Source organism: Ammodytes marinus, assembly GCF_949987685.1.
Source record: "Ammodytes marinus genome assembly, chromosome: 20".
In the NCBI taxonomy this organism is placed as follows: domain Eukaryota; kingdom Metazoa; phylum Chordata; class Actinopteri; order Uranoscopiformes; family Ammodytidae; genus Ammodytes; species Ammodytes marinus.
In genome coordinates, this window is record NC_137224.1 from 17,426,788 (window position 1) to 17,452,486 (window position 25,699).

At 42.2% G+C, this 25,699-nt stretch overlaps 1 protein-coding gene across 1 annotated transcript in view; it reads right to left on the reverse strand.

The window, feature by feature from the left end:
* Positions 1-4,020: 4,020 nt before the first annotated feature.
* Positions 4,021-25,699, reverse strand: part of pkd1b (polycystic kidney disease 1b) — a gene marked incomplete at both ends in the record, with an annotated part of 31,431 nt that continues 9,752 nt past the window's right edge. Inside the window, 32 exons of the mRNA XM_080048588.1 lie at positions 4,021-4,641; positions 5,268-5,522; positions 5,635-5,746; positions 7,083-7,285; positions 7,737-7,871; positions 7,967-8,071; positions 8,667-8,849; positions 8,971-9,145; positions 9,811-10,002; positions 10,567-10,721; positions 11,309-11,506; positions 12,039-12,241; positions 12,633-12,847; positions 13,367-13,481; positions 14,123-14,510; positions 14,915-15,058; positions 15,396-15,519; positions 16,421-16,631; positions 17,134-17,274; positions 17,907-18,074; positions 19,478-19,673; positions 20,411-20,669; positions 21,223-21,376; positions 22,011-22,721; positions 22,811-22,955; positions 23,202-23,339; positions 23,473-23,623; positions 23,734-23,862; positions 23,986-24,088; positions 24,289-24,571; positions 25,025-25,162; positions 25,389-25,541. Coding sequence (XP_079904714.1) covers positions 4,021-4,641; positions 5,268-5,522; positions 5,635-5,746; positions 7,083-7,285; positions 7,737-7,871; positions 7,967-8,071; positions 8,667-8,849; positions 8,971-9,145; positions 9,811-10,002; positions 10,567-10,721; positions 11,309-11,506; positions 12,039-12,241; positions 12,633-12,847; positions 13,367-13,481; positions 14,123-14,510; positions 14,915-15,058; positions 15,396-15,519; positions 16,421-16,631; positions 17,134-17,274; positions 17,907-18,074; positions 19,478-19,673; positions 20,411-20,669; positions 21,223-21,376; positions 22,011-22,721; positions 22,811-22,955; positions 23,202-23,339; positions 23,473-23,623; positions 23,734-23,862; positions 23,986-24,088; positions 24,289-24,571; positions 25,025-25,162; positions 25,389-25,541 — 6,603 coding nt within the window. The remainder of the gene's footprint in view (positions 4,642-5,267; positions 5,523-5,634; positions 5,747-7,082; positions 7,286-7,736; positions 7,872-7,966; positions 8,072-8,666; positions 8,850-8,970; positions 9,146-9,810; positions 10,003-10,566; positions 10,722-11,308; positions 11,507-12,038; positions 12,242-12,632; positions 12,848-13,366; positions 13,482-14,122; positions 14,511-14,914; positions 15,059-15,395; positions 15,520-16,420; positions 16,632-17,133; positions 17,275-17,906; positions 18,075-19,477; positions 19,674-20,410; positions 20,670-21,222; positions 21,377-22,010; positions 22,722-22,810; positions 22,956-23,201; positions 23,340-23,472; positions 23,624-23,733; positions 23,863-23,985; positions 24,089-24,288; positions 24,572-25,024; positions 25,163-25,388; positions 25,542-25,699) is intronic.

The following is a 25,699-nucleotide window of genomic DNA, read 5'->3' on the forward strand; positions in this document are numbered from 1 at the left end:
AAGTTACTGTATGGATTGTCATGAAAATATTGTACAAATATTTATTCGCATACAAGATAAATAATATGGCTTGATACAAAATGTAGTACATGGTCCCCAGACAATAGATAATAACTTTGATTTCCCTTTACTTTTCTTCTTTGAAATATGTCTGTGAGGACTGGGGGGGGGGGAGGGGGTTTGGGACACAGGTGCGGACCAAGGGGTGTCTGGAAGTTATCCCCGGAGGGATAACCACTAAATCGCAAAGCGACTACAGGGAAGGGGAGAAAACAAAAATGCACAAAGCTGTAAAGGGCCACACGGGCTACCTTTTAATATAACAAACTAAAGCGACAACAAAACCACCGCTGCCAAGCAGCTGAAGACATACACAAGTAAAGCAGTTGACTTTGCAACACTTAACACAGAGAGCACTCAGAGACAACCTCTCACTACCTCTGAAGGTGAGACAATGAGCAGCACAGAGCATTGGGGTCTCAGGGCATATATAATCTCACACCTGGGTTCAATCAGCCAATCAGTGCACACACACCTGATTGCAGTGAGGAAATCAGTCACCATTCTCACGGAGGCGAAAGATTCCGTGGACTCACAGGGCTGAAATCTACCGTTTCCTCACAATGTCAAAGAACTGATGGGTGGATTACAATGAAATGTGGTGCAGACACTCATGTCCCTCTAAGCATGAATTCAAATTGTTTTTTATGATATCCTGACTTTACCATTTTCAGATTATTATATTACGCTGTCCGTTTTTTGGTTAATAACTAAATACCTTGAAACCAAAGACATTCCCATCATCCTCAGCTGTACTCTGTATTGTGCTTACTAGCAAAATGCTAAACGTTATACCTGCTTAACATTAATATGTTGGCATTGTGTTGTAATCACATTAGCACGCTGACAGTAGAATTTAGCTCAAAGGCAGGAGACTAAAAATGTTGTTCAGATTCAGTTGAATGGAAGGAAAGATATCATCATCCTTTATAGATACTGAACATCCTCAAACTAAATGAAGTATTAAAACGCAGGGCATTTTTTAATCGCTCATTTAAAATGTATTGGAGATATGACAATATGTTACATTTAAAGTCCAGTTCCATGCAACAGCAATGCAAGGAGTTACATGCTTTCAGCTTCATACCTGGTATGGCCAGTTCATAGAAAGGTTTGTTTAGAAAGTCTGGTGGTAGTTGAGACATCCAGTCAGAGTATGTTGTCCTTTTGTCTTTTTCTGCAGACGTGCTCACCTCAAGTTCTTCAACCTCCATCTGTTACAATAAAGGCTGTTACATACTCCGCTAGAAGAAAGAACAAAGTTCTCGGTGACAGAGCTGCGAGAAGTTATTTCTGGTCTGACATTACATACTTCACGAGAACTCAACTGCCGAACTCCTCACCGCGGCGCATTGTTACCATGGTAATTGACTCAGCGCCAGCTGATTTCACTTCGCTTTCCATTGACTTCAGACTGACCAATCACACAGTAGTTCTCGGACAAGCTGCAAGAAGAAAGTTCGGCCCGGGTGATGTGTCGAGAACAAGCTGCGAGAACAGCTAAACAAGAGCTGAGAGAAGACAATGACGTCATTTTCTTCTCGCAGCTCTGTCACCGAGAACTTTGTTCTTTCTTCTCGCGGAGTATGTAACAGCCTTAATACAGGAGCTAATATTGAATAGGTTGTCACTAAAATATAAGCACTGACATGAAATTCAAATGACTAGATGAATATAACTTACCTTGCCAAAGTGACTCCTAACCTGCCTTGAGTTCTTCATTAGCTCAGATGTGACTGTGCAGAAGTATTGCAAAGCACTGATGAATAGAATCCTTAACCCTAATGAGGAGGGTGTAGTGTTCAACTAGCTATCTTTATAGGGAACTAAAGAGGGAGAAAAGAGTGTAGTAGTCATACAGATCTTTGTCATGAGGAAGCCCATGATAGGAAATCTACTAGAATGATGACGAAGATATGTAGTTTTGTTGAAACTTCCTCATTTCGTCAAATAAGTCCAGTGAAAAAGTTGGGGAAAAACATTTCTGGAAAGTTTGTGACTGTTGGTCAGGTTTTTAATCGAAACTATGATTTAATCCAAAAATAACTAGCCTGCATGTTTCGGTCAGATCAGACAACAACATATTTGAAAGTACTTGTAAGTGTTCAGAATTGTACTGCAGGTCAAATCAAACACTTTTAAACACTTAACTTAAATATCTAGTGGAAATCTCACCAGGTGCTCACAATTACTGATTAGTAGATGCCAGGTAGATGCAAGGTGCACTTGAAGTTACAAGGAAAGTCAATGAAAAAAAGGACACACTGATGCTTACTACAGGCGCACTCGCACAGAGCCAAATATTTTTTAGAAGCCTGTAGTTATATTAGGGGATATCAGGTTAAAAATATACCAAAAGCACACTTAAAGGTGAAGTAAGCGATTTATTTATGTTAATATGTGTTAAATCGCTCTTTATTCATACAGTGATCACTTACATGATGTGCGCGTTTCATAAAGCCGATCTCTAAGTCAGCTGCTCTGCATGTAATCGGCAAATAAACTTTTTGTCGTATCCCGAAATTAATATCCAATCACAAGAGAGAACGCTACAAACCGAAACCCGTCTCACTCATGGTCTCACTGCCGGTGCACGCCAGAGCGACAGATGGGTGAATGTTTATGCGCCTACAATGGCAGAGCAGGTAAAAATCCTTCCCAATGTCTGTTTTGATGGTTTTTAATCACACTTATGGATCTGAGATGATGCTAGATAACTTGCTGCTTGAAGACCGCAATGTATTAATGTGGTGACGTAGGGACGAGCGAGGGGACCGCTAACTGCAGTAACTGACAGGAAGTTAGCTAAAAGAACCATTCCACTTACAGCACCTTTAATAACTTTTCTCTATGTGGAGGAAGTTAGAGAGAGGGACAAGCAGCAGTCCAAGGGGCACTTGAACTAATATTTAAGGAATGAATGATTATATCTTTTATATTTTTTTATTATTCTATTTAAGTTTAAAGTGGCTAGTCACCCTAGCATGTGGCTTCATTATCATGTGTTCACTCCTATGCCAAGGACTTTTCCTTTAGATAGGTTAAGTATTAATTACTGCTGACAAAATAATCTTAGAGACGTGAGATAATTGATACTAAAACATATTGATGAAAATGCAAGTGTGCACAGTGCTGTTATAGTTGGACACAGTTTTACCTTTTATGAAGGAAATGTTGGAAGAAATGGAACAAGCCACATTCAGACCACATCATCCATCATCTTTATTCATTTGTTGAGTAAAACACCCGCAGACTCTCTTATAAAAGTATCCTGCATATAAGTGCATTTACAGACATGCAATTTTGTAAGAAAATATATCATGTGTACAGTTTAAGATTTCCTAAAGTTACTTTTTACTTTTACAAATATTACTATTTTCTCTTATGCATTCACAATTTAAGGACATGGCTCAGCAACACCTGGTTGTCCTTATTTATATGGTGCTTTTTGGCAAACAAAAAACAAGTTAGGGCGTTGATAATTTTTGGTGCATTGGCTGGATTCATGAACACTGCATAGCAATAAGTCGGTCGTAATTGTGAGTGGTAGTTAAAGCTATAGTGCGTAACTTCTGTTGCCCTCCGTGAGGAAATCTAAGTAACTACAACAACACTGTCGGCGAATCAACATCAGGTAAGCCTTTCAGTAATCGCTAATTGATTGAACTTCGTGTTATAACTCGTGTGGTGATGGCTTGAATGTAACCGATTTGACATTCATGTATATGAAAAACGTTTCGCACTATAGCTTTAATTCTACATAAACTATATGAACTCATCAAACCAGTTCAGCGTCGTACTGGCCAAAGAAACAACAAATACAGTTCAGCTGTAAAGCGCTTTTTAGATGCAAACCACTACAGAGAAGATCCAGTCAAAGTCCTTTTGCGCGCCTATCCAGTGAGAATAGGATCAGTCAACTACATTTTTTTCCTTCCAGTGGTAAAACACATGGTGGTATTAGTCTTGCTCGGTCTCTGATCCTTCACAGATCCAAGCCTTCCTCTTCACAGGGACTCCCTGGTTGAGATGCCTCCTAACCCCGTCTTCACTGCTGGGTCTGGTATTAGTCGATGCGAAGTTCTCTCCACTGTTGCCACCTTGGGCCAGGAAGATCCTCTGAGCTGCGTCGGCTGAATGAGAAGTCCCAGAATGCCACGCTCTTCTTCTGGGGATCCCGACCAATCGAGCGGAATTTGCGGGATTCAAATCACAAATCCCAGAAGCGAGTTTGACCGCTTCATGAGTATGGTTGTGGCTGGATTCAGACTCAGACAAGGTCCTACGCGTACGGCCCGAGTTGTGGATCATTGCAGTAGAGCAGTTAGTCGCCGAGGGGGCGAAAGAAAACGATGATGGAAGGGAGATTCGTGGCTTAGGGTAAATGAGACCTTTTCTCCGGTGTCGAACTTTTTCTTTTTCCAACCCTTGCAATACTCCTTCCAGTTCCTTTGGCTTGGTTGACTCTTTAGATATGTCTGCCCCTTTCGGCTTGTCGCTGGTCCTTTTCCTTCTAATTCTCGTCCGAGCGTCTTCCAGTTTCATTTCCAGGTTGTGAACGTCCTCAGTAATCTGGTTGACCTGTAAATATAAAAAATAGAAATAAAAATGATTATGCATCACTGAAAAAAGATGTGAAAGGACACATCACTAGGGACTTGGTTTAGGTTTTAAGTTAAAGATTAATTCAAGGGGGCGCCTTTAGCTCAGTTGGAAAGGCGTCCCCTCCATGGGCCTCGGCCAGCAGCGGACCCGGGTTTGATTCCAGCCCGCGGTCGTTCTCTGCATGTCACTCCCCTCTCTGCCCCATTTCAACTCTGTCTCTACACTATCAATAAAGCATAAAAAGGCCAAAAAGGGTTAGGGTTTAAAAAAAATATGAATTCATTATAATCATTGATTTACTTGACTTCATTTCTTTATACAGTATGTTTTTGTTGAAAGCTCTAGTGCATAAAAACCTGGACATACAGCAGGAAGAATAAAATCCATGCGCGGTCACCTCATGGGTGAAGGCTTACCTCATGTGGATGGACCTATGAGTTGTTGTAATTACTCAGAATTCCTCAAAGGGGCAACAGGAGTTAAGCACTATAGCTTTAAATTGGTTTATATGTTTGTTTTTGGGCTTATTTTTAATACAACATGATTTGAGTCATTCACTTTTCACATTGGTGGAATAAACATTTTTAAGTAATGTAGTTGACCTGATCAAAATGAGACAGCAGTGCACTGACGCAGGGCAGCAGGCGATCCAAGTAGGGCTGGACCACGAAGCCAGGCTCAGAGTCCTCAGACCTCACCGAGAGAGCTGAGGAGAGCGGACGGGCGGAGGAAAAGGAAGAGGAGAGGGATGGAGAGCGGGATGAGGGGAAGGTGGAAGAAAGGGTGGAGAGGCGGGAATCCTGCGAGGACCTGGAAGGAGGGACCTCCATGCCTTCAAACTTCACCCTGTGCCTGAACTTTAAAGGGAAAATAGATGTCATGAAACAGGATCACTTGAGGGATGTTGAATTTTCTCATTAGCGCATTCTTCCAATGAAATGCCCAACAACTAATACACTGCAGCTATACCTCCTTAGCTTTGGTGAGCCCCATCCACAGCTTGAGTCTCTTGATGAAGAACTCCACCATCTCAAAGTCCTGAGGTTCAATGCTGGGACGGTGCAGCTCTGCCTTCTCTGCCCTGAAAGACACAGCAATAGTTAGTGATTGAACCTACTTAAAGGTGCAGTCAGTGTTTAATACTGTATTAAGCGACATCTAGTGGTGAGATTCTAGATTGAACACTCTAAAGCTGGGAACACACCGCACTGGCCGCGCGGCGAGATTACATACAAAGTCAATGTACTAGCGCGTGGCCGCGCGTCCACCCAATAATCGGCGTCCAGCGGCCGGCGGCGGGGGCTTGCGCGGCGCGTGGCCGCGCCTCATGAGAGGCGCGTGAATCGGGAGCGCGGCCATTAGCGGCGCATAGAAATTGTGTCATCGAAGGAGCGTGAATCGAAGGCTTGTGCGGCAAGCACGGCGCCGCAGAAAAAGATGACATTTTTCATCTTTTTCTGCAGCGCCGCCGGGCACCGCGCCTCCACAGCCAATCAGCGTTGAGATTGCCTGGTGGCGGTGGTCTGCAAGACGAGGTGGGCGTGTGGAGTGAGGACATCGGGCTTCCAATACATTCTGCAAATATGTGTATTTTGCATCTGTTTAGCTGTTGGTTGTACTTTAGCCAAGGTAGCGCCGGTTAGCATAGTGAAACTCACCCAGCTGTGTGCTGCTCCTGAGGATAATATGAACCCAAACTTGACGGCGGTGTCCGTGTGGAATTCCATATAGTGCAGCGAAGAACCGGTGTTGTCCTCCGTCAGCCGGCACACTTTCACTTTCAGGTAGGCTGATGTCTGCCTTTATTTGTGCTGCTGAGCACGTACTGCTGTTGTTAATGTGTTTAGTATGTTGCTGAATTGCTGTTAATGTGTGTGTATTTGCGATCGGGGTGCGTGTTCAGGCTGTTTTAATGATATTTGTGACAAGACTGCCGCTGGTTACACAGTGAACCTACATCTGTATTTTTTGGCACAGCTGGACCATGTTATTGTTGTTGTTGCACCGTAAGTGTGATGGGTCTGATCTCGGCGTCGGCGTCAGGAATATATGACCCAATATGATCAAGCGGCGAGCCTCCTGCTGTCACGCGGCCAACCGCCGCCTACGATGAGGCGGCGGTTGGCCGCGGCGGCGACTGCGGTGAACATGGCCCAATATGACCAAGCGGCGAACCTCCTGCATTCACGCGGCCAACCGCCGCAGGCGGCCAATGCGGTGTGTTCCCAGCTTTAGTCTATTTCTCCATTCCAGAGCATCTAGATACTAAAGATGTCATCAGCCACCACTGCCGCAAGTCTTTACATACTAGGTTGGGTTCTGTTTTGGTTTTTGGGGACATCTAACCCACGTCTCATTGCATATCTGGAATGTTTACCAAAGGAATGTGATATTGTGGACATGCATTGAGTGTGTACCTGTATGTGCGGATGAGAACAGTTCCACATAGTCTGGCTAAGAGCCAACCCCCTCCCCCCATCAGCAGTAGCCCATAGAGAGGACCCAGGACTGGATGGACCCTGCACAGTCTTTGGAGAGCCATCCGACCACGAAAAATAGACAGCACTGAGACACTAGTCTGGCGTACAGACATGAAACCTTCCACCGAACGGGAAAAAAGCTGAAACACAAATGACACAGAGGCATGTCAAATATAGGGGTGACCCTGAATAGTTGACTATTGACAATTCAATTAAATGAGCCCAATTCGACTGCCAATCTCGCAGTCGAAAAGTCGCGGAATTTTGGTTATGAAACATGGATCAATCTTTTCCGACTATACAAGGGGTCCTGAATGTCTGATTTGACATGGAATGACTTGGTTTCTTCCAAATAAAATCACGATACATCACCTGGTATGAATATCAGCGTATTGTGCTGTTTATACACGTTTGAAAATAACTCATGAGCTTTTCATCAATTTCCTTAGTGTGCCTATAAGGTAGACTATAGTCGCAATAAAAGGCAAGATCAGATTCGACTAAGTACATTTTTGGTCGGGGACACCCCTAGTCAAATACATTTTCTTTTCTGCGTGCATATTGGCCTGAGCAGAACTGTCTCTGTATTACCGTGTGTCCAAGGTGAGTGCAGATCAGCAGCAGCAGTAGTAGTAGCACGGTCACAGCCCACATCTCCCTCCATGCTCTGTGCAGCACTCTGCCTAACACCACCCATCTCTGGACAAACCTCAAGGTTCCCAGCAGCTGCAACACATGGAAATGAATGGACATTTAATAAAGAGTGGGAAGCTGTGGAGACATACAGAGTTGTGTAATGATGAACCAGAGCTCTGGTTTACCTTTAGAACAAGTAGAGTGAGTAAGACGGCAGCGCACTGAGAAGACTTCTGTGCCAGGAGGGCAGCACTGTGGAAGTCAATGTAGTTGTCTGGTTGGGACCGAAGCTGAATGGCACATACAGGTTAGTGTGAGGTCGTCAAACAAACACATTCAATGGCCAGTTTCTAATGTAAGAGTCAACCTCTTTGGGAAAAATGCTCTATATAAGTGAAGTCCATTTAATTAGTATAATGAATGAATTTAGCATGAGTCTGGACTGGTCTCGCATATGAACAGCCAATCATGAAGAACTACATGTAAATAGAAATGCAGAAACATAAGTTGGGAAGATAAATAGAAATATTTCAGGGCTGAGGCCTTGAAGTTCTCGCCACGGCCATATTGCTGCGACGCAAAGGCTTCTGGGTACTCGGATAAGTATATCATGTAATAAATGGAGGTTGCTTGGGTAGCATTTGCCTCCAAATCTGCCAAATTGAACTTCATGGATAAAGAGAGTGAAGTGAAAGGACTGACAGTGACCATAACCCACAACTTTTTAAATGTATCAAATTACTGCAAAACCAAGAGAAAACATTGGTCAAACTCGGACTCATAAGGCGTAGGCTACATACTGTATAACAAGGGCAAGCTCAGGTGACTCGTGTTGGAAATATAAATCAAAATGGCTCTCAAGAGTTTTCTGTTTTTGTTTCTAACCTCTGAAATGCATGAAGAGGCCTGGGACTGGTAGCAGAGCTGCAACATAGCCGTTACCAGGGACAACAAGGCCAGGAGCAGTTGGAACCAGTGTCTGCACTGACGTAGATACTGCACACGCTCAGAAGACACAGACCAAAGTTCTCCCAACAAGATGAGGAGAGCAGAGATGAGGAGAAGAGCCTGCAGTGTAAAGACAGGGGATTTTTGTATTAGCTAAAATTATAAACCTTTGCTCAAGGATATGCACTTCTCCTTATTTCTATTTCCTTTATGTATGTGAAAGATTGACTGTGTTGGATACCGTAAGCGCCACCTGCAGGTCCGGTCCAGAGAAAGACGAAGGGATGAGGAGTGGATGGATGGAGAGAGAGGGGGTCACTCTGTGTGTGTGAGCCCACTCCAGTTGCAAGGACACACACACAAACAAAGCGGACTCTCTTTGGTAGTGTGTGAAGTCAATAGAAATACATTTAAATCTGGAAATAAATACAAATTATAATACAATAAGTAGGCATTCAAACAATAGCAATATTGCCATAGTACTTTTAAATTCGATTTTTTTTTAAATGTTAGCTTCTTAATATAAGATAATAAAATCCTTTATTAGCCCCATAGTGCAAATAATAATAACAAAAGCATCAGCATGGACACAAAATATAATAATGACCTATGTAAACATTAAAAAACACACTAAACAAGTAGAAAAAAACTAATTTGCTCTATCTCTCTTTCACACATGGCAGATGTATCAGTCTGTCACTGCTAAAACGTAATGAAAGCTGTATGACTATATGTAGGTATAAAATTAAGTGTATAATGTATATGTATCTGCAAGCGTAGTTTTCATCATTACTATGGAGTGTAAGATGGTGCCAAAGGATGACACTGTCCAATGCAACATATGCAAAACAATCATCTCCTATGCCATAATTTTTTCCAAGAGGATGGAAAAGTTGCATTGTTTTTTGTTTGGAAGTTTTAATGGGATGGCACAGCTCATTACTTTGAAAAGAGTAACTCAATCTTCTCTTGGTCACAGAGGAATTGACACACTCAACAATGAAGTAAAAAAAAAAACGAAATAGGCTCTCAGCATGTTATGGGGGAAGGCAGCCATCTTGCCGGAACAAATCCACTTAACTGTTTCCTGCTCTGGTCTGCTATGTGCAACTCAGACAGGAGCTGTTGTGTTGTTTCACTGCTGTTTCCCAGGGAGACACTGAGAGAGGGGTGTGTGTACCGCAGCCGAGGCAATCCCACCAGGCTCAGTGAGGGGTTCTGATGCAGGTGTGGAACTAAGATGTGGTTAATCCACTGTTCTGCATCGGACCAGCTGGATGAAGACAGGGATGAGCATACGTTTAGGATTGTGTGTGTGATTGTGTGAGTGTGTGTGTGTCTGTGTCTGTGTGTGTTTGAACAAACGTTGACACTCACTCAAGGATGAAATGAATACAATTTGGAGGTCAAAGGTAACTGCGACCTTATAGGTGCTACGGGCAACTTTGAAATATTTCAGAGGAAAAATAAGACGGTGACATGTAACAGCAAACGAGACCATCGGTGCAAAGAATGCTATTTCTTTACAGTTTGTCTTAATGCCTTTGTCATGGGTACGCTCACCCGGGAACTACAGCTGGCGTAGTAAAAACACTACCGCTTTTATCCAAAGCGGGTGCAAGAATCAACACAAACTGAAAGTTCCTCGGAGCACCTTTGAATATTGTCAGGTCGCAGTGACCTTTTTACAATATTGTAGCTTGACAACACGTGACAAAAAACATTATCATAATATGTTAAGGTGAGCTAGTAGAGTCTCCCACTGGTCAGACAGTATGTGGCTGCATTTGACGGTGCAGTGTTTTGACAGGAAGAAGTTGACTTTTTTGGTCCTTACCCTTTGAGTGAGGTGAGGTTAGGGACGCCCCAGGGTGCTCTGTGTAGCCTGCGTGTCACAACAGAGTAGAGCAGCCTGCCGTGCCTCTGCTCTGAGCTGTCCTGGTAGTTCACCATCAGCACCAGCAACACAAACAACAGCTGACACGCACAGTGCTACAGGTAAAGGAGAGAATACAACAAAAAGAATGAGACAAAACTCCACTAGATGTTAAAGGTGGAGTACACAGTGATTCTGGGGAATGCTTCTTGTCAAAATCAGTGAACATCGCCTCACCACTACCTGTCTGTTCTGCTGTGTGTACACTGGAAATAAAAATTGAGTGTTCAAGCTGGTAATTATGTCGCTCCCATGAGTAATTCCAAAAAGCACTCTCGGCGCATCTACACGATAATTGCGCATGGATTTGATACCTTCTGCTGTACGTTCAGGTTTCTCCCAAGCAGTGTGGAATCAACAACTGAAACATTTCTTGGGCGCTTCTTGGGATTTTTCTCAGCTCCTGAGACAGTGTTGGGACGCAACGGCTTGAATGTAACCGACATTCATTAATATAAACAAGTTACACACTATAGCTTTAATATGTACTCAGCCTATAGGCTCTGTAAACAGGCATGTTGCTAGTTATGGTGGGCCCCTTTGTTTACGTACCACATACCATTTTCACTAAATAGATTTTGACAACACAAATTCTCCAGAATCACTAACTACAACTTTGAAAATTTCGATGATGATTGTTTACCCTCATGAGTGATCTCAGAGCTCTGACTTTGCGGGCTTCCTCTTTAGCTTGCAGCAGGCCGTAGCCACACGGTGGACGGACTTTCCCGCTGTGCTCTAGATGTATCTTCACCACAGTGGTCTCCTGAGCAAGATGATCCTCCACCTCTGGATCCACAGGCCTCCACAATACTGTAGAGATCAAGGCCTGCACACACACCTATAGGCAGGGAACAGATGGAGATGCAATCAAGGAATTAAATAAAGATCTGAGAAGACTAGTTAATTGGACGATGAAACAACGCATTATGCAATACCAACGCAATATGTAATAAAACGTCAACATGTAGGCTAATGCATTTTTTCACTACATTATGTAAAAAAACACCCACATTATGCAATAATCTACCGCTTTGTGTAATAAACAGCCTCAATGCAATATTTAATACATTTCTCTAGTTATTACAAAATGCACATGGATTGCACTTTTATTTATGAAAATGCATTATGTATCAAAAGCATAGATGTCCTCGTTAATTTTTTTTTTTTTAATATGATATTTTTTCAGTAGACCGTATGCATGTTATGTAGCCTAATGATTTATTACAAATTGTTGAAAAACTTATTACATATTGCAAATCAGGCTGGTAATTACAAAATGTGGCAGATTATTAGGCAACATAATATAGTTTTATGACATAATGCATTGTCGTTGTTAGTATAGCCTACAGGCAGCATGTTTTCAAACTCACCTTGAGAGGCTCCAGCAGCAGTGCGGAGGTGAGGAAGGCAGAGAATGCAGACACCAGCCACATGAGGAGCACGGTTCTGGACATGAAGCTGCCGTAGAGACCCACCACAGCCAGACAGCCTCCTATCAGCAGAGACACCAGGGGGTAGAGCACACACAGAGCCCAGGGAGGGAGCAGCCAGCCGGGCTCACCTCTGGCAACACCTAAGGGGGAAGGGGGGAATGGAGCAAAACACATCTAAATCACTAATTGCACCAGATCATTACATGTTAAGAAAAAATATGTTGTCATTATGGGGTACTGTGTGTAGAATTTTGAGGGGAAAAATGTATTGAATCCAGCCTTATTCCAGGCTGTAACATAACAAAATGTGGAAGAAGTGAAACGCCGTGAATACTTTCTGTATGCACTGTATATCACTGTGTATTTAAATAGTATGACTTTTCTAGTCCACTATGAAGTTAGCAAAAAAAAAATCACTCTGTACCTCTAGCGACATTTTCAAAGGTAAGCCTATACCCCCCCCCCCCCCCCCCCCGCATATAATGTCATTGAGCATTGGGAACATTGATACCACTTTTTGAGGCCTTGTACCTATGCGTGTGGCGGAGGAGGAGCGTGTGGAGTCAGGAGAAGGGCTGGGCAGGAAGGTGCTGGCCACAGAGTCCACAGACAGAGCAGAGGGACACCTGTAGAGTCCTGTCCCGTACAGGTAGGGGGGCGACTGAGGGTTTGACTTGTGGAGGTCTGCACCGTACAGAGACCTGTCATCACTCTGATCTGACCAGCTGCTACACGACGTGCTCCGGCTAGAAAGGGCACAAAGTAACACAAGTGATACAGAGTAGAGAAGTGGTGTTGTTAGCATGATTCCAGTGGTGTAAAGAGTGGCTGAAAACCATACTATATTTAGAGTAGAGATACCGTACTAGAAAAATACAAGTTATCTATTTCTGTACCATTTGTTTTTAAAAGTATTTAAGTATTGAGAGTATACGTGATATATAATGCTCAAAGATGCAAAAGTGAAAAAATATGTGTGTTGGTAAAATTATATTTTTGGCATTAAAAATGACTATCATCAAAATAGTCACAATAACCAATACATTTTTGTCTGTGTTGACAATATACAGTAGCCTACACTATTATACAAACCTTTGGTCTTTGTGTGCTAAAATCTAAAGTGTTAACGTAACTTAAGTTATCAGATGAATGTAAAGAAGAAAAAAGTACAGAACAAGTGCCTCAAATGTGTACTTAGGGACAGTAATTGAGTACATGTACTTAGTTGCATTACACCTATGCATAGTTTATTCCCAGAAGCTTACGTGTTGGAGAGGGAGGAGGTGGTTCTAGGGGAATCCCTGCCGCTGTCTGAGCTGCTGTGAGTTATATCTGCTGTGTCCTCTGATGCTGCTGCTATGGACATTAACAGATCCTCCTCTGGAAACACACACAAATGTATAATCAGAAAAGGACATGCTGGATCTACTGTATCAACATGTATCTACGTTTCTCTTCATTATGTTCATTCACTCAGAGTTGGCTTTAAACAAAGTGATAAAATACTCAGTTTGACAGGACAATGTGGCTAGGGACAAGAGGTTAGGTTGGTATAACTAGTAAACCATCCTTTCAGAGAATATCAGAATGTGTGATTTCATTTTATAGGTTAACATATCATGCCAATTTTGAAGTTCAAAATAGTAATCAGGGTTGCAACTACGTAGAACCAATTTCCTACAGTGCCATGCTGAATCTCCTCTCTCAGTCTAAAACGGTCTCTTTAAGCCCCGCCTTCCAAAAAGGCCCAGTCTGCTGTGATTGGCCCTTAATCCAACTGCCACTTCACAATCTACTGCCTGCTGGGTTAGGTTGGTAATGGAGGGGGTATGGCTTATCCCCTTATGACGTCATAAGGGGAGATAATCCTGACTGGGTGTTTTTGAACACAGGTTTTCAGAAAGGTGGAGGTGGAGAATAAGAGAGAGGGTTGTTTTTTCTCTCATACTTTGGGAGTTTCTAGTCAAAACCATATTAATGTCGAAAACCATTTTGCATAATGGGCGACCTTCAACACTCACCGGACAGGGTCAGAAGTGTTGTCAGATTGCGGTTATGGGTGTTGATTGAGTTGGGGTTAACGGTGGTGACCTCTTGGGCCTGTGCGGGGATGGAAATGTCTTTTGAGAGGGGAGAGAGAGGAGGAGCAGTGGGTAAGCCAGTGGTGGAGCGTGAGGCCAGGCAGAGCTGCATCAGGGCTTTCTTTCTTCTGAGCTGGCGTGCGGGGCCCAGAGCAGGGGGAGACTTGGAGGAGAGGCAGGGGGTCACTGGCAGGTTTAGGAGGCTGTCACAGGACGGCCAAGTCACCATGCCCTCCTCCTTCTCCTCTCCACACCTCCCATCCTTCTGGGGCGCCAAGCCAGACGCAGCCCAAAAGTCCAGAATACTGGAGTCAAAAGCCTTGCTCTCCTGTGAGTATAGGGAAACCACAAGAACAATTTAGGAGGAAAGAAGGAGACAAGTGAATTTGTGTGCGTGTTGGTCTGTGTGTGTCTTTGTTTGTGTGTTTTTATTAAGCTTGTACAAGCATCTTGTGAGGACTGTTTTTAGCTTTTACCAACGGATTGAGGACATTTTTTGGAAAGTGAGGACATTTTGCCTGGTCCTCACTTCTTAAAAGGCATGGCTGAGGGTCATGACTAGGTTATATTACGGTTTAGGTCAGGGTTACTCTAAGGATTGGGGTTAGGCATTTAGTTCTGATGGTCAGGGTTAGGTCAAAGATAGAAGTACAAGAAAGTGTGTGTTTGTGTGTTTGCGCATATGTGTGTGTGTGTGTGTGTGTGTGTGTATGTGTGTGTCTGAGCTCTCACAGATGAAAGACTGTCCCGAACTTGACCGGATGAATCTGCCAGAGACAGGAAGGAAGGGCGGGAGAGCTCTGATTGGCCAAGGTAGACGTCCATCTCCACAGAGTGACAAACAAGAGAGGGAGGGGCTGACACCTCCACAGCTACCTGGATTACACACACACACACACACACACACACACACACACACACACACACACACACACACACACACACACACACACACACACACACACACAGCATAAGCCTTTTCATTGTGTATATTCAGATAAATTGGAAGCCCTCACTTGCACTGTTTCCATATTAAGATAAGACTGTTTGACAAACAAAGCTTGAAGGCTGAAGGCATGTGTATGTGCAGACAACGAACAAAACTTCATTTAAGCACCTTTTCAAAGTGACTGAGGTCATACAAGGACAGGGTTTCTCTCAACAGTCAACAGTATAATGGAAATAATGGAGTTTTATGATGTTTTCAGTTTACCGGACTGTGAGCTTTGGTGAACAGGAAACAGAAGAAACACTGGAGCGGAAACACCAGCGCTGCGACGGTCATCCCCACGGCAACCGTCTCCACGTTAAGCAGCATCCGGGCTGAGACAGGTCCACTAGAGGCAGACCAATACAAATTTGTAAAGGCTAAATAAAAGGTCCAAAATGTACAATAAGGTGTTTATTTGACTGAACCTAGAAAGTTTGAGTCTGTATACTGACACTATCCAACCATCTTCGACGGCCATTATCTAAATTTTTTTTTTTTCAATACTCAGAATCAAAAATCAACACTTCTAAAGCACTGACATCAACTAAACTTAACACATTAAACTAAATACCTTCATATCCTTTAACCAATTTAAACAAACTATCTTAAATCTGCCAAATTCTACCTGTAAATGTTTTAATTAGGCTATATTGTACTTTCACCCATTTAATTTTAATTGCTGCCACTCTTCATCACTGTGTAAATGTTTCAATTGTTTTTCTCTTCACCTGTTGTTGTGTATTTGATGTATTTGCATTGAACATTGTGTATGTATTGTGGTTTTTCATTTGAATTTGTTTTGAACTCGACGTCATTGTAAATGAGGGTCACCCCTCAATTGGTCTCTCGAGGATAAATAAAAGTTAAATGAAAAAGTACTCATAGTCGGCACTATTCTGAAGGTTATTACAGAAGGATTGGTTCATTTTGTTAAATGTCAGATTCTTAAAAAACATGCAAATAGGCACTGGTGCGTTACATCTTTTACGATATTCACCTGAAGTGTCTTGCCTTCAATACATCTAAAACAATAATAGTATCTTGTATTTGTACTGAAAATGCAATACGACATTATCATAACCTTATTTTTTTGTGTAACCGCAGCTGTAAGTTTATTGAAAGGATGTTGAATCATGTGTAGAAAAAAAAATACATATACCAGGAAAATCAATCATAGGAAGTTAATATAGGCCTAATAACAATCTAACCAGTTTTGATAGTGATTAGTATTCTAAGCCACACACTACCTTTGCCCCTGTGTGCCTACAGCCCCGTACCACAGAGCGGCCAGTGCCAGGTAGAGGTGTAGTATCAGGGCGCTGGTGGTGACTCTCTGACTGCCAGTGAAACGGCTGTGTGCACGCCGTTCCCATAGCGACAGCCACAGGTGATGCTCTGTCATCCCAAACATCAGCTGGGAGGCGAAGACACGTCCGAACTGAGAAAGCTCCTCGGGGCCTATGAGGTAAGGTAAGGTAACTTTATTTACATATACCCGGGGGATGAATTTAAAAAGGTTCGGAGAAAGGACCAAGAACGCTGAAACAGGTTTGTGTAAATCATTTAAAGGGATAGTCAGTGATTTTGGAAAAATGTTTGTGGTCAAAATCACTTTATTTTTTGGTTGGTCAAAATCAGTGAATATCTACTCACAATCCCGCTTCCTGTACGTATTATGTGCACTGAAAAAAAAGCTGGCGTTAATACACAGCCTAGGCTCTGTAAACAGGCAAGTTGCTAGGCTAGCTACGGTGGGTCCCCTTTTGTTAACATACCATTTGTTACCAGTTTACAGAGCCTAGGCTGTGTATTAACGCTATATACTTTTCAGCGCACGCACAGTATGCTACAGACAGCTAGCGGATCATGGAGAGATGTTTCACTGATTTTGACAACAAGCATTCTCCACAATTGCTGACTCCACCTTGAATTCATATGAAAGGTAAATGAAGCAGCTCACATGAGGCTAGAACTTCCTTCTCCACAGTGCCCGTCCTCTGGTTCTCCACAGAGAGCCAATCGTCCAGCAGGAAGAAGAACATGTGGTCAGTCTGAGGGTCCCACACCACCACATGCTGAACGTACCACGTCGGATCCAGACCTGCATTGACACAATGTGATATTGGGCTATTTTGAGTCATACTTAGAGTTTTGAGTGAAAATGTGAGTTTGATCTCCTGCTTCATGAGATAGCTGTGAATTGAATTGTTTTTGTTTTGAACTAATTGGTAGTCACATGTGTATCAGTACATTTGTTGTCACTAGTGACAGAGAAAAATGCTTCATGAGCAGCAAACTTCTAGATTGATTATATGAATCACAAATTATGAAAATCATATGCTGACATTTTTGCAATTTTCTTTTGCAGTGATTATGGTGAATGACTGTTTGCATGCAGATACACACGCACAACACACACACACACACACACACACACACACACACACACACACACACACACACACACACACACACACACACACACACACACACACACCTTTTACCAGTTTTTGTCTGTAATCCAGTGCAGAGGTATTTTCAAAATCTCTGTTTTCAAACTTATGTTGTCTTGTACAAGGTTTTAAAATGTTATCTTCATTTAGAAAACTGAAAGCATATATATCTATCTGATATCCTTTCAACATAAGATCACTTGTTTGAAAACAATATATTGTCAAAAAAAATACCTATAGTTTAAAAAGGAGTACATCGTTTTGATAGTTTTCATTGTACCCGTGTTATCGTGCCAGATGCGTATTTTCCAGACTTCTCCCAGGTTGTCATCTGTCTCCAGGTGAAACTGGTCCAGGCCGCCGCGCTGAAACGCCCCGTCCCTCTGCAGATGGCGAGAGCCGCTCTTGTTCACTCCATACAGACTGATGCCAACGTGCGCTGTGGTGCCTGACGGGTACATACATCAACATTAATAATCATGTCCAATCACATATAGTAAGAATCATTCAAATACATTCATCACACTAAATCGAAGTTGGTTTTGTGTGTGTAACCAATGTTGTAGGTAAAATGCGATTCAATGTGAGGAGAAGGACTGGATGATTAGAGAGATGGCTTGATTTAAAATCATTTAAAAATAGATATTGTAACAACTGGAATGTACACTCACCGGCCACCTTATAAGGTACAGCGGGTCAATTTCTTGTTAACACTTGAACAGGTGTACCTAATAAAGTGGCCGGTGAGTGTATGTGTCTGTATAAAATTGCTCAATAAACATAAAGTTGAAAAAGATAATTCATACAGTAGGGGAGAACGGGGTAAGTAGGCACACTTTTTACTCTAGTGAGAATTGCTCATCACCAAAACATCTGTCAATAGCCATTCCTACATTAAATTGAAGCTTAAGGTGTTGGCTAGAAATGTGTGTCTCTCTTTTTTTCCAAATTATTGTAATGAAGAAGTAATTTACCATCAAAGACACTCTGACACATTGTGACAACCAACCCCATCAAGGGGTCGGTTGTCACACACTATGGGGTTGTTTGTCACAATGTTATCTTAATGGGAAAATCTTAAAAAGAAGGCAAGGAGGCAGAACCAAATTTGAATGTTTAATTGCATTGTCAAGTTGACAAATAGGCCTACATAACGTTCTGTAGCCTTGGCAGCTGGTCTAGTTTGGGATGCACTGGGTTGTTTTGATTTTGTTGCCCTTTTTTCTTTTGCTTGCTAGCTGCCTTTTCCTGCTCTATTCTTTCCTTCTCTGGGGTGTCAGTGAGGATACAGCTTGACAATTTCTTTCGTTATTGGGTTCCTTTTCTGGCTGCAGCCTTGAGATAACATGTGACAACCAACCCCCCAAAAAATTTGACGACCAACCCCAACTTGAATTTCTTGCTAGCATCAAGGCCAACAACCATCTGACAACTAATTAGCTTGCTAACCACAATCTAAACTATAGTTTACCCTTCACACTTTCTGAGGGTAACAAGTGTTTTGTTATAAACCCATTGTGTAAAAGCCTAGAAGAAAAATACTGAGAAGCAAAATATTTTGAATTTGACATGAAAAACACAAAACATCCTCTCACCTGAAATGCAGCTGTCTTCCTCCAAGGAAATCTATGTATGTGACCTCTGATCCCAATTCTGGACCTTTTTTATATCAACATTTCAGAGCTAGCGCGCTCTGGTGGCGAGATATAACGAATGTGACATCCAACCCATGTGACAAATTACCCCGTTCTCCCCTACATTACTCCCATTGTCTTTTTCAAATTTTTCTTCTCTACATCATACATATACTGTATATATATATATATATATATTGATTTGTCCGTATCTGACCTGCTCCTCTCCTCTGGCCGGTCTTGACCAGCACTCTGTAGTGGTAGAGGCCCGGCCGTCCACACAGAGGGACTTGGCTCAGTCTAAGGCGATCCATGTGGTCCAGTTTGTGTGCGATGAGCCCCAACAAGAGATGAATCACAACCAGGACAGCGCACACAATCCCCACCACCGTGTTACGCACGGGGCCGCCTGGCTGAAGATAACCAAAACAGATGGAGGGCTTATAATCCTTTATTTTGCACATGAGGAATGGTTGAGATATATTTATTTGTCAATAACAGTCAGAAATGTATTGAACAGTATTTGGGCCAATGGAGAAGAAAAGATAAGAGGAAGAGGGTTTCAATGTTGAGAAATAAAGGGTTAATAGAATGTCAAGAATAACCAATTGAATAACAAGTTCAATATTGCCGTAAAGCAAGAAAGATGTTGACAGATTCAAACTTAATAACTCATAAGCAAACTGTTATTAGAACATATTATTATTTTACAGAAAATAGCTGACAACTGCATTGCACTGTGATCTCGTCTCACAGCCAGTGGCACATAAAGAGCAACATATTATTAGTTTAGCTTAGAGGAAGTCTCATTTCAGTAAAAAAAATAGGTTGTTTCCCATTAACAGCCTTATATAACAAACATGCAGCATTTGTGTTTTACCAACGTTTTACTTGTGAGTTATTGCATACCAGAGGTTCAAATCCGTCAACATCTTTCCAACTTTACCGCAGTCGACTTTACATTGTATTTTGTCTTTATTGTCTAAATCATATTTCCACTTTTTTTTTTAAATCTTTTTTCTTGAAGGGCATAATGAAAAAAACTTCCTTCTTTAATTGTTGTTTCGTCTCCTGTGGCCCTAGTTCTCTTCTATTATAGTGGCCACTACATAGCAGATGGTGTTATAATGCTTTGGGTTTTTTCACATACCGGCGGCAGAAGAACAACGGCCCCTGGATGGACAAACATACTGGCCCCAAACATGGTGAGGTGCTGGGTGAGACAGTGTGCTGCGTGGAGTGTGCTGCCCTCCAGTGGCTGCAGCCCCTCACTGCTCCAACGTCTGTCCTCCACACTGTAGTACTGACACAGGGAGCTGAACACACACACCGACGCATGGACAGGACCACCACCGCCAGGCAGAGACGAGAACAGGCTGACAGAGAGAGGCCTGTCTGTTCCATTCAAACTGTTGAGGAAAAAGTTAGAGTATCAGAGTATTGGCTTTTGATACCAATGAAGTATTCAAAATGTTGTTTAATCATCGTTCATTGCATAAAATTACAATCTTGACAAGTCTCGAAAACCAATTTTGAAATGTCTATCTGGAAAGAAAATACCATGTACACATATACCTAATGTGTTTGGACAGAGAGTTTTTGAAAGCAAAGATGTTGTTCATCCTGGTAAATATAGTAGTCTTAATATAATATAAAATAATAACAAGAGTAATTTCTCATTTCCAACATCTGGGACATTGACTAGTACTGTTCTCCATCTCTAGCAACTGTTCAAACATATTGTCTTCAAAATGTAGTGGAGTGAACGTCATACGTTTAAAAAAAAACAAGTACTCTAAGTAAAATTGCTCAAACAAATGTACTTAAGTTTAGTACTCCTAGTACTACTAGTAAATTTACATTCTGAGTGTCAACCACTGCATAAAGTACTCAGTCATCTTTCAGCAAAATGAGCAATCAAACAGTGAGTGCACTTAGTTACAGAAGAGGGCAGCGACTCACAGTGGAGACAGAAAGATGGTTTCCTCCGTGGATGCGAGCTGAGGAGAGAGAGCGAGAGTCCACTCTCTCACTAGGGAATCCTGCGATCCATTAGTCCCCAGCCCTGTCACACTTACTTCTACCTTGACATGTGCCGGACTCACTGGAGTAGCTCCTAGAGATGCATAATGCAGTAAGAAAACAGCCTCTTCAATTTATAATTCACGCAAAAACTCAGTTATGGTAAGATTAATTCATTACTACGTAGGCGAGGCATGATCAACCTTAAAGGTGGTTCACGTCCATTATTTATCAAAGGAGTTTAGACATTCAGAAATGTCGTGCAACACAACTTCCCACACCTGTCATAGCCACTAGCATTTGGTCATGAACATGTATCAATAATTCAATGTAGTTTTGTGATCATTACCATATTCAAGATTGAACCAAGAAATGGTAGTCCATTAATGTTATAATTTTTAATTAATACACACTATGGGAAATGTATGACTTTTGCTGCCCTTCAGTGGGAGATATTTTCCACAGTGCTCTGCTAATGTATTCTACAAACTAAAATTAAAAGCATCTTTGAACAATATATATATATATATATTTTATAAATCTAATTACAGCGCATCAAACGACAATGTGAACTCAAAGGGGCCATGTGAAACTCATTGGGGGGAAATCAAAAGCAACAAAGGCCAAATAGTTATTAGCATTAGCATATGCTTAAATTTAATATCTGTAAAAACAACAACAACAAAGAACTGTTTATGTCTTAATTTCTTTTTAATAATCTACTATACCTGGGTCCAGGCTGAAGTTGAAGGAGATATATAAGCCTGCGTTTTCATTCAGTCCATCCAAGGTTTTGACTGTGAGGTTCAACCTTCCCTCTGTGGGGAGTGTTACGGTGAGACACGTCCCATTCTCAGCTTCACCCAAAGTATCCTTTCCACCTCCACTGTCCTGTCCCCCAGGGTACTTGTTGGGCAGGGTGACCCGTATGGCCTGCTCAGGGTTCAGATCCCGGATGGGTATGGGTTGACCCTGGGGTGTGGTGAGCTCCATGCCAACCAGGGTGGTGGAAATTGGAGGGTTGGCTGCAGCAATCAAAGGGTTGGATCCTTGTTCTGCATCCATACCTAACAGTATCTGTACCACCTCGGTCTCCTGACTCTTAAGGTGATCAGTGAGGGACGTGGGGATATGAAACCGACATTCCTCATTTGATGATGACTGAGAAGGGATTATCTGGTTTGGGTTAGATTGGTTAAGTTGGTTAGTGCAGAGAAGGTTGGAAGGGTCTCCACGGAAACCTATTGTGTTGATGTAAGGGGTTGAGAGCATGAGGGGTGCCTCCCCATGAACATGTGAATGCATCAGAGAGCACATGAGGGCCCTTGCATGACCCAGCGCTGACAGGCCATTCGTGGAGGTTGACTGCAGAGTGCTTGAGTAGGCTTTGTGAGAACTTGACACACTGATGGACTCGGATGCAGCGGCAAGGATGCTACCTAAGAAACACACAACATTTTAATAGATTGGGTAAAGTTTACAACCATGGCGTGACTGTTCCATGCAGGATATGGGGGCCGGCCTTCACCTAGGATGTTAAGGATGTTCCTTCCTGTTTCAACAGCTGACGAAGCACCAGGACCAGTCTGTTCTATCATCACTTGGATCATCTTCCCAACGGCTTCAAGAACCTTCACCTGGCAGTCTTCACATACCAGTTCACTGGGAACAGCCTTGGGGAAACACAGAAATGAATTAATGTTTGAAACATGTACAATTTGAAGTACAAGGTTGAAGGAATAGTTCAACTTTTTAACATTTTAGCTTGTTTCCTCCTTTTGGACAAAAAAATCTCTCTATGTTTGAGATCCATCAGCTGTCTCATCTGAATCACTTTCAATATTAACAATCTTTTTTGAAATATTTATGAGCTGTTAACTAGATGATTGCCTACAATAGTAAACTAGGCGATTACTCACAGTAGACTGTGACAATGCTGAGCTGATCTGATCAACATCTGGCAACGAGTACACAGGGAGAGAGGCCAGGGCTTTGGTCACATTTTGCCGGATTTCCCTTCTATCCATGAGATCCCATGCAATCTGCCCAGACTCCATCTGCGGACAGGTGGGTGAAACTCATTAGTACTATATCCTGAGCAAATACAAACCTATTGAGAATTTCACATCCACTATGCTCACAATTTTGAATTACTCTGTCTGCTAATGAGGTATGATGCTGGCACACTACCTGATTGAGCTGGCTTGTGAGGGCGACGGAATAAGGGATGACCTCTTGAGGGTTGCCATGTTGGACTAACGTCCACAGCTCTGTCTGGCTCTTGTTTTTAAGCCATTGACTGGCAACTTTGTCTCTCGCAGGATTTTCCACTGTCAAAGTTCTGGAGAAAGGAGTAATCAAGAATGCAGAGATTTGTGGTTTTGCACATGACACCAAAGAGAATTGTGGTGTTTTTTATTGCTTTGGCTTCATCGATTCCTGGTGGCATACCTGTTCAAAGCAATGACTTTAGCCCCCAGATGGTCTTCTACCAGCAATGTAACTGTGATAACTGACATGCTTCCTTCTTCCCCAGGAATTCCCATCGGAACCAGGCTGCCAAACGTTGAACGAGTACCCCTACGGAGAGAAATTAAACAAAAGGCACATCTGAAACTTTCTTCTTAGTGCTGTTATTGAACATTCAGTTGAGGATTACACTTCCTTGTCTATTATTGGCTGTAAGATGAGGCCCGTAATCACCTGTATAGAGTGAGAAGATGGCACCCCTTGCCCATTGGTTGGCATGGTGCCACCTGGAAAGTATAGATCAGGTGGGGGGCTCTGCTTTCATCAAGTTGCCACCCTGCCGAAAGAGAACAGGTGTCACAAAAATAAATCTAATTGTTGTAGAAGCCTTTACTCTTTTGACTTGTAAAATCCGTGATTGATTTTTGTCCAATTAAAAACTTTGCAGGAGGACTTCTGCATTTCCTCCATTGAAAGTGCCAAAGGTCCAAATCCACATTGTATTTTGTAACACTTCTAGTGATTCCACAGCGTTACCTGAGCAGTTGTAAGTGACCACCGTCTCCATTAGACGTATATCTGACTCTGGACTGAGATCACAAAAGCCTCCATGTGGTGGATTGTTAGGGAGTATGGTGAAGCTGGCGCTGCCCCACTGTCCTTTGGCAGGCTGGGATACATTCAGAGTGAAGGTATAACTTTGCACTGGCTGCAAGACACCTGAACGCACCACCAGGTTAGGGAAATGGCTCCCTGTAGAGGTGGTGACCTCGTTAAGGTCAAGGGACATGCCAGCCTGGTCCTCAGCACTCCATTTGTACTGTGAGAAGACACATGAATGAATGATGATCATACTTAATGTCTTGTTGTCTATGTTTATTTGTAAATTTCTCAGCAGCAAATAACAAACCATTGTGTTGTGAATTATCTAATGAAGCACTGCTATGATTGGTTATAGATTAAATTGTCCCATCACAAATTAGTTTTCCAAGCGCATGAAATCCCAAATTAAAAAAAGATAATGAATAACAGCAGAGACTGCAGCAGGAGCACATTTTATTGATGTTATTTTTTCCACTTGTACTATCATTGCATTTGGACGTGTTGTGTTTTTAAGAAATATTTTGCCTAATGCTATGGATTTTGTCTTATCTGTCCACATTTACATATTTTTTTTAATTATTATTATTATATATTTTTTTTACAGATTTTCAATAAAATGTAATGAATAGTTAATTTGATGTAAGCTGAAACTAAGAATCAGAATCATTACCTGCACCTGGTCATCACAGTGTCCACATTGTCCTGAGAGCAAGATGGGGCTGGAGTAACTATGGTGAGGGGAGGACAGGGCAGAGCACGACACACATTGTACAATCACAGGAAGCACAGGAACGTCACACACGGTCACCTAAAGATAAAAGACAGAGGTTTGTGTGATAAGTGCCTTCAACTGTAAAAAAAATTGTGCGGCTACATATGACTTCCATAACTGGCCAAGTCTACAAAATCAATTTATTTGCAAGGGATATTCAAGATCATGTCATATAGTTTTCTCAACTGAGATGCATAAGAACAAGTTGATTAATCATGCTTTTGTGTGAGAATAGAGTGAGGTTACTCTGTGTAATACTCACTGTCTGGTTGGCAGATGAAGGGGTCCTCCCTGCTTTGTGTACAGTAAGGGTGGAAATGTAGACTGTGCCTGGGTGCAGCTGTGTGCCAAGTACAGTTATTCTACTGCTGTTATTCCCAATGGGCTGCTTCAATAAACGAAACGTTGAGGAGTTCTGAAAAAAACAAACACCCAGGTGTAAGTATCACCTCCATCGCTCTCGATGAAGATGAATATGTTCGAAATACGCAATACAATTGTCTTAATTTCTTATCTTTTACTGTACTTCTTTATCCAACTCATAATATAAGCAAGTAATACCATTTCCATTAC